This window comes from Castanea sativa, chromosome 5 (genome assembly GCF_040712315.1).
Source record: "Castanea sativa cultivar Marrone di Chiusa Pesio chromosome 5, ASM4071231v1".
Taxonomy (NCBI): domain Eukaryota; kingdom Viridiplantae; phylum Streptophyta; class Magnoliopsida; order Fagales; family Fagaceae; genus Castanea; species Castanea sativa.
In genome coordinates this window covers 33,431,390-33,439,813 of record NC_134017.1, presented here as the reverse complement: position 1 = coordinate 33,439,813, position 8,424 = coordinate 33,431,390, and the positions used below count along the sequence as shown (strand labels likewise).

Genomic DNA, 8,424 nt, shown 5'->3' with positions numbered 1-8,424 from the left:
TTTTTTCTACAAAATAAATACACATGTTTTTTTTTTTTGCTACAAAATAGGACCACTAAGATTCATGACACTTCTGGTTATATTAGTAGTTCTAAATGCATAATATTAATAAGAAAATGTGTAAACCTCAAATTGGAATGAATAAAAAATTATGACATTAAAAAAATAAAAATAAAAAGCCTCATCGCACATGCGAAGCGCGTGTGATGAGGCTAGTTTGGTCTGAATGGGTGTTTATATAGTGTGCTCTCAAAACGGTTATTTGATTTGTAACTTCCCCTGTATTTGAGGAGGTCAGAGGGTTCAAAGATAACTTCCATAACCGCTATGAGAGTTATATTTCATTTTTATCTTTTATAATTGTCATTGGAAGTTAAGTACTCAGTTGGAGGATATAATGATGAACTAATGTCTTACTCATAACTTGGAATAATAATACATGGTACAATTTACTAGTTCGTGTGGATAAACTTTCCTAGAATTTTCCCAAGTGTTGGGGGATCGTCCATGTGCCTTCTTTATGGACGACCCACTTGTTAATGGACGACCATTTTGGACGATTTACTTGTTTATGGATGACCGTCTCGCAGGGTATAGTCATTCTTGCCTTTTAACCTTGGACGACTACCATGGATGAATTGCAGTTGCTCCATTTTTAGTTCACCACCAATTATTATTATCTCTATATATTAATAGGATTTAAAAAGTTAGTTATAATTTTAAAAAATGCCAAAAATACCCATAATCTAATTAGATAATCCTTATTCTTAAAAAATAAAAACTATGGTTAAAATTGTAATTCAACATAAATTAAAAAAAAACTACTAGAAAATTTTTTTTTCTAAAAATTAGCATACTTTCTATCTAAACATATGTCACATAGGTTTTATACAAAAATTTTTTTCTAAAAATTAGCAGACACCAACCCCAGAATTTACTTTATTTCAAATTCTAAATTTTAGTTTTATAAAAATTATTTTCTATATAACCTTGTTAACAATAGATAAATTTAAATTAAAAAATTATATTAAATTCAAAATAAGGCTCGTCACACGTGAGGAGCGAGTGTAACGAAACTAGTTATTATTATTATTATTATTATTGTTATGAATGACAGGAGAGAAGTCACAGTCCTTTCCATACGAACGAATTCGCATCGTTACCCAAAACGAAACCCAAACCTAAATTCATCTCTATTCTACGTTTCTCTGAAGTGAAGTGAAGTGAAGTGAAGCGAGGAGAGGAAGGAAGTTATAATTATGGCTGCGGAAACTCTACTACTCTCCAACGGCAACGTTGCCAATGGAGATCTGTCCTCTAACCCCAACCCTAACCCCAACCCCACCAAGAAGTCCTGCGATACCGAACGACGTCGTCGCCGCCGTAAGCAGAAGAAGAACTCCATGGCCTCCCAAGCCCCCTCCAGCGACGCTGATTCCAACGATCCTCAACAGGTTATCTCTTCTTTTCTTTTGTATGGGATATTGGAATCTGTGATAGCAAAAATGCTTAACGTTTTGTGTATTGATTTTATTTGTATGTTTGTTGAATTGAGTGGAGCATGGAGTTTTTCTTTGTGATTTTTTTCCTGCTTTGTTTGTTTGTTTGTTTAGAAACCGAAGGAAAACGAGAGAAAGATTATAGCAAACTACCACTTGATGAGATTTATTTAAATTGAAGAATATATTTCACGAATATCTTTGAAATTGAGAGATGAAGTAATTGTTCTTGAACTCGAAGAAAAAGGAATATAAGCTTGAACTCAATAAGGTGCAAAGTAAAACTTTCTATATGGATATTTGAAATCTGAATAGAACTTGAAGTAATCTCTCTCCCTAGTCTCTCTGATGGAATTTAATTGAGAGTTTATTTCTGTTTAGTTTTCACATTACCAGAGAAGAAAAACTGAATAAGATAAGATGAATTTCGTTTTCAATTTAAGCTGGTTTTGCATTAGCTTGAAAAAAGAGTATTAAGATCTTAAAAATATAATACCCATATTCATGTTGTCCAATGAATTATAAATCAGGAAGTTCTTTTACATGGTTCTGAACATGTTTATTTCTCTTATTCTTATATGTTGGAAATTTGTAGACATTTCCGCAAGTTGAAGTGGAGTATGTCCCAGAGCCTGCTGAGCTTGATGATGGAATGGATGAAGAATTTAGAAAGATTTTTAGCAAATTCAGTTTCCGTGAAACTATTGCTACTCAGGTTAAAGGAATCCTCCCCCGTCCCTTCTTTTTATGTAATATTGACTTTAAAGTTATTCTATTTTTCCGCTGGGAGAAGTATGAGCCTGACATGATGCATTTATTATTCTACCCATTCAGGATAATGATAATAAGGATGAGTCTGCCGAAAATGCAGCCTCAACCAAGAAGGCTGACTCAGACTCAGAAGAGGAAGAACAGGATAACCCACAAAAAGAGAAAGGCGTGTCAAACAAGAAGAAGAAGGTATATATGACTTGTTAATAAATATATCAATCAATATTATGTATAGTTTCATATAGTCGTTATGATTGCAACAGTTTGTCATAAAAGACTAAAGGGTATCTGTTTTCATCTTTCAGCTACAACGGCGGATGAAGATTGCTGAACTGAAGCAAATTTGCTCAAGGCCTGATGTTGTTGAGGTAGGGATATTTGCTTATGCTTTGTTGTTTCTTCTTATTATTCTTCTCGTTATTGTTCTGTGCTTATATATATTTTATTCATTTCCAGGTGTGGGATGCAACCTCTGCAGACCCGAAGTTGTTGGTGTTTTTGAAATCATACAGGAACACTGTTCCTGTCCCAAGGCATTGGTGTCAGAAACGTAAATTTTTGCAGGTTAGTAAGCATCACTAGAATTGAAGACTAATGGGTTAAAAATTAAAATGTGCATGCATGACTTGTGGAAATAGTGAACCTGTGGGATTTAGAGAATAGGGTGTAGGAAGATCAAGTCGATAAGGTTTCTCTTATATGTATATATGTGGTTCTTGCAGGGGAGCTGCTGTGACAATCATGGAGCCTGGACTTGTAGGTGTTTGGCAATGGGCACCCTTAAATGATTTCTTTATTTATGTATTTGCTAGTGTGGGTGCGGGGGGCGTAGATATTTGTATGATGCCATATATGGGGGAAATTTAATTTTTTTAGTTTTATAACAGAGTACTTTTGCATGATATATATTGGGGATTTGTTTACATTTGAGTTGCTAATTAATCTGCTTTGAATTTACAGATGACTTTCCATTGTGCCTAATGCTCGGGCTGAATTCCTCTTAAATTTGAAATTTTTTTACTACTGCAGAATTATCATTCTATTTTGCTAGTGCAATTACTTGTGTCTCATCTGCCATTGGGTATTCTTTTTTGCAGGGAAAGCGTGGTATTGAGAAACAGCCATTTCAACTTCCTGATTTTATTGCGGCAACAGGAATTGAGAAAATCAGACAGGTAAGTACAATTTCATGCAATCTTTGCAGTTCATTTTTTTTTAATAATATTTTTATCTTCATGATTTTCTGAGATGAGGGATAATAAAATCATCTTTGTGTAGCTGTATGGCTACCTTTATCTTGTCAACAAATTTTCATTGTTGGATGTTTTTGGCTTTTTATTTATTATTTATTTTTTTTCCAGTTACTTTTTTTCCCCATCTCCATGGTCCTTGTAGCTGTGTTTCTATTGTTAAATCTTGAAACTTCTCCTGGTGTTTTGAGTCTCAGCTATATCTTTTAAGTTTTTTTCTTTTTTTTTTCTTGGATAAGTAATAAATACATTAAAAATGCACAAAAGAGCATGGCCCTTGTACATGGGATGTATTCAAGAGAAATACCCAAACAATTAAAATCTAAAACTCAAAATATCAAAGGACTTCATGAAATTTGTGGAAGAGATGGCTGTTTTCAAATCATAGAGTGCTTTTAAGAATAGAAGTTTTACATAGAAAAATCACTCCTCTCAAAACTGTGTGCTGTTCACTCCAACATGAAGGAAGGGCTTTCCAAATTTGAATATTATGCTGTTTGCCAAAGTGTCCCTTCCAACATGCCAGTAACTCAACCACTGTTTTTGGTGTGACCCACCTAGCCCCAAACAAGTGAAACATAAGATGCCACATTTCCTGAGCGATATCAGTATTTAGAAATAAATTATCCATTTTCTCCTCATTAGGCCTATACATTTAACACCAATTTGTAAGATCTAAAATCTAGTTGGTTTTTTTCTTCTTTTTCTCTGGTCTGAGTTTTATGTTGATCCATCTACCAAAATGTGCATCTTGGTAATGCTGCTAATGACCCGTTGCACTGTTCCTGTGTTGTCTCATACAGGCTTACATTGAAAAAGAGGACAGTAAGAAGTTGAAGCAGAAGCAACGAGAGCGGATGCAGCCAAAGATGGGAAAAATGGATATTGACTATCAGGTTTGTCTCACTTTTTTTTTTGTTGTATATTTTTTAAATTTAATATTTATTTATCTATTTATTGTAATTTACCCTACCCAACTATTTTGTGATTCTTTTGTCTGCATGTCCTGCTGCATTTTATGTTCAGAATGATTATTGTCTGTCTGATCAATGAGTGTGATTTCTGTTTGTTAGGTTCTCCATGATGCATTCTTTAAATACCAAACAAAACCAAAGCTTACAACTCTTGGAGATTTGTACCATGAAGGCAAAGAGTTTGAGGTTTATTTCTTATATTGATCTCTCTCTCTCTCTCTCACTCTCTCTCTCTCACACACACACACACACACACACACACACACACACATACGCACATACACAAACAGTAAATTGATATACAAGTGTTTTGATGTTTTCTTTCTATTTTCCCAATTGTATTTTTGGAGTTTCTAGAATTAACAATTGTAGCTTGTATTTTTTTGATAGGTAACAATTGTAGCTTATATTAATATTGACAAAACAAAAAAAAAGTGTAATTTTTGGTATTTAATAATATTAGCTGTTATTCACATTGTTTGTATGTGTGCGTGTTTTGTGGTATTCAGGTGAAGTTAAGGGAAATGAAGCCAGGCATGCTGTCGCAAGAACTAAAAGAAGCCCTTGGAATGCCAGAGGGTGCTCCTCCCCCATGGCTCATCAATATGCAGGTCATAATACCGAATATCTTGCGCTTGGTAGTGTGTGTGTGTGTGTTACTTTTTTTATATTTTGTTTAACGGTTGATTTTCTTCCAGAGATATGGTCCTCCACCATCATACCCACATCTGAAAATTCCTGGGCTGAATGCTCCTATCCCTCTTGGAGCTAGTTTTGGTTACCATCCTGGTGGCTGGGGCAAGCCTCCTGTTGATGAAGTGAGTTTCCTAACCTTGATATCTTCCTCTTGTTTCCTTTTGTTCTCTATGTATGTTGGTTTTTTTACAAGTGTAGTCAGTGTTTTAACAATTTCACTTCTCCCTGTTTGTGAATATAGTTTGGACGTCCTTTGTATGGAGATGTATTTGGCGTTCAGCAACAAGAACAGCCCAATTATGAGGTACTCTCACATATAAGTTATTCTTATTGTAACCTATCAAGAAAAAAATAAGTTATTCTTATTGTGATTAAAATTTCAGTTGTGTTTTTAGTTTTTATATCTGAAGCTGTCAAAGTTGGCTGCATCAAATTTGAAGTCTAATCAAATTTTTGCTTCCAATTTAAATTATTGGCTGGTCAGATGTGAGAGTGGTTTACCCTTAGATTATAGAATATTATGATTGCTTTAATTATGCGCTATCTTTATCATTTAGGAAGAACCAGTTGATAAGACAAAGCATTGGGGTGATTTGGAGGAAGAGGAAGAGGAAGAAGAGGAAGAGGAAGAGGAAGAACTGATTGAGGAAGAGGACTTAGAGGCTGGCATTCAATCTGTAGATAGTCTCTCAAGGTATTTTATTTCTTTCATTACCAGTGTTCTTGATTCCTGTTCATGACATGCATTTTCTCACATTAGGAGTGTGTTCTCGAAGGTTTTATGGTTGGGTTCCTCAGCTCTTTCTGGCTAGGGCTCTACACATTTTTGAAGAAAATTTGTAACATAGATCATTCTTGGACTCATGTATTGTACTTTGCATTTTCCATGTTTTAATTCCTTTCTTCTTTACCAGCACTCCTACTGGTGTTGAGACACCTGATGTTATTGACCTTCGAAAGCAGCAGAGAAAGGACACTGAGCGGCCACTTTACCAAGTTAGTATTTGTGATTCAATATTCTGGTTCTTATATATACTTTTTCCTTGTATTTAATGCTCCAATGGATGACATTATCTGAACTTTATCTCATTTTTGTGTTTTATGAAGGTACTTGAAGAAAAAGAAGAGAAAATTGCCCCTGGTACTTTGCTTGGAACAACACACACGTATGCAATCTTCTTGTTTTATATTATTCTCTTTTTGGTTGTATTTTTTTATTAATCTTTTTGATTTTATGTCTCTAAATTTGTTTTGATCTACCTTTGTGCCTACAGATATGTTGTTAACTCTGGCACCCAAGACAAGGCAACTGCCAAAAGGGTAAGAATGTGTCTTTTGCAAGCAAGTTGTTGATATTGGTAACACAAATGGTTACTTTTCCAAACTAATCATTTGGTTTTTCCCCCCTTGAAGAAGCTGGTGTGCTTGATTTAAGCTTTAGCAGACAAATGGTTACTTTTCCAAACTAATCATTTTGTTTTCCCCCCTTGAAGAAGCTGGTGTGCTTGATTTAAGCTTTAGCAGCATAGAATGATGAAAATTCTTATAAAGAAAAGCGCATAGAATGATAACTCATTCTTTAAGTTTATGAGTCTGGTCAAGTGAAAAGAACAATGAGAGAAAATCTGCTTAAACCAATAATGATTATAAGTAGCACAAGCAAAGTATACATGCAGGTTCTTATAGGTGTAACCTATGGAGACCCTGCATATAGAAGGCTTTTAGAAAAGCTTATCGTTGAAGGAATGGGCTTTGTACTATGACTCTACGTGACCTAGAGAATGGTAATTAATGTTAAAAAACAAAGGGCTATATGAAATAGTTGAATTCTGAATTTTTTACTTTTATTACAAGAATCCTGGCCTCTAGTTACTTACAGAGCAACCTACTATGAAGGTTTCAGTGATAGATGTGTAAACTTGATGTAGAGTATTTGGTAATTGCACTAGAACTCTGGTAATTGGTTCACTTTCCAACAATTAGGTCTCAATTTATTACTATGTAGGAGTGTAATTTGCTGATGCCTGATATGGTCATATTCTTTCAGGTTGATCTGCTTAGAGGTCAGAAATCGGATAAGGTGGATGTAACTCTACAACCAGAAGAGTTGGAAGCCATGGAGAATGTTTTGCCGGCTAAGTAAGTAACATTTTCCTCTATGTTATTGTTAGTGTCATTGTTCTCTAAGGCATAATGAGTTCCCAATTTCGTTTCATTTCATAGGTATGAGGAAGCAAGAGAGGAAGAGAAGCAGCGGAGTCAGCGGGAGGATTTCAGTGACATGGTTGCAGAGGTGAGCCTATTATGTCTTCACTAATTTAATTTGAAAATCGGGGCTTCTCAAGGGAAATTTTGACAAAAAGGTGCCTTATCGGGCTGTGGTGCCACCCCCACTCGGGGGGAGGAGGGGAGGGGAGGGGTGGGTTGGGTAAAGATGTACTTACCAGGATGAGATGTTTATGATTTTTATTTTTATTCTGTTAATGTTTAATTTTGAGATGTTATTTGTGCAGAATGAGAAGAAAAGGAAGCGGAAGATGCAAGAAAAGGAGGGTAAGTCGAAGAAGAAGGATTTCAAGTTCTAGGGTGTGTTTGAATTGTGTTTCTGAGAAGATGGTTGCCGGAGCTATCATGTTTTCCTTGATGCTGGTATTATTTTCCATGGGGAGTTTAGAATGTATCTTATAATATGAGGGTTGCCAGCCACACGTGGTTTACTTGAAGCTGACAGCATTTTCCATGGGAAGTTTAGAATGTATCTCCCATCTGTGTTTTTTAAACACAGTTGTCTGACATATTATACATAACCTTTTGACTTTTTCTTTTTTGGATTGAAAGTAAATTATCTTTAATGATTTATCACATTGTGACTATAGTGCTTCAGTGAATGCTATAGATTTCCTGGGGGGACCTTCAACAATTGATGGTCACTGAATCAGGACTAGAGCTGGAAACCAAATTCACTTGGATCGACTGTTTGACCTCTCACAGATAGGCTCCAAATGTGGGGAAGACGCATGAACGCAACTGATTTTATATGCTCTGATGCATGATTTCTTTAACGGCGAAAATACACTTTTGGTCTCTACAGCTTAGACCTATTCTTATTTTGGCCCTAAATTGATTTTGCGCCTTCTTTAATCCTTGAAATTAGAAAATCATTTTTGTTTTGATCTCTGTTGTCAACTCTCTTACAGAAAAATTCTACATGGCATGGCAGTAAATGCTAACGTG

General features: G+C 35.2%; 1 protein-coding gene across 1 annotated transcript; it reads left to right on the top strand.

Annotated features, from left to right (window-relative positions):
• The first annotated feature begins 1,082 nt into the window (after positions 1–1,082).
• Positions 1,083–8,052, top strand: LOC142636019 (uncharacterized). The gene is made up of 18 exons (XM_075810078.1): positions 1,083–1,454; positions 2,095–2,214; positions 2,334–2,459; positions 2,576–2,638; positions 2,727–2,834; positions 3,368–3,445; positions 4,324–4,416; positions 4,594–4,680; positions 5,004–5,105; positions 5,193–5,312; positions 5,432–5,494; positions 5,748–5,884; positions 6,105–6,186; positions 6,298–6,356; positions 6,465–6,510; positions 7,238–7,329; positions 7,414–7,483; positions 7,704–8,052. The coding sequence occupies exons 1-18, from the start codon at positions 1,260–1,262 to the stop codon at positions 7,773–7,775; spliced, it is 1,713 nt and encodes a 570-aa protein (XP_075666193.1). The 5' UTR covers positions 1,083–1,259; the 3' UTR covers positions 7,776–8,052.
• Positions 8,053–8,424: the final 372 nt, after the last annotated feature.

Coding starts and splice junctions, on each gene's coding strand:
- LOC142636019 (XM_075810078.1), top strand. CDS start 1,260: ATGGCTGCGGAAACTCTACTACTCTCCAACGGCAACGTTGCCAATGGA. Junction 5,106..5,192: donor CATGGCTCATCAATATGCAG/GTCATAATACCG, acceptor ATTTTCTTCCAG/AGATATGGTCCTCCACCATC. Junction 7,330..7,413: donor GAGAATGTTTTGCCGGCTAA/GTAAGTAACATT, acceptor TTCATTTCATAG/GTATGAGGAAGCAAGAGAGG.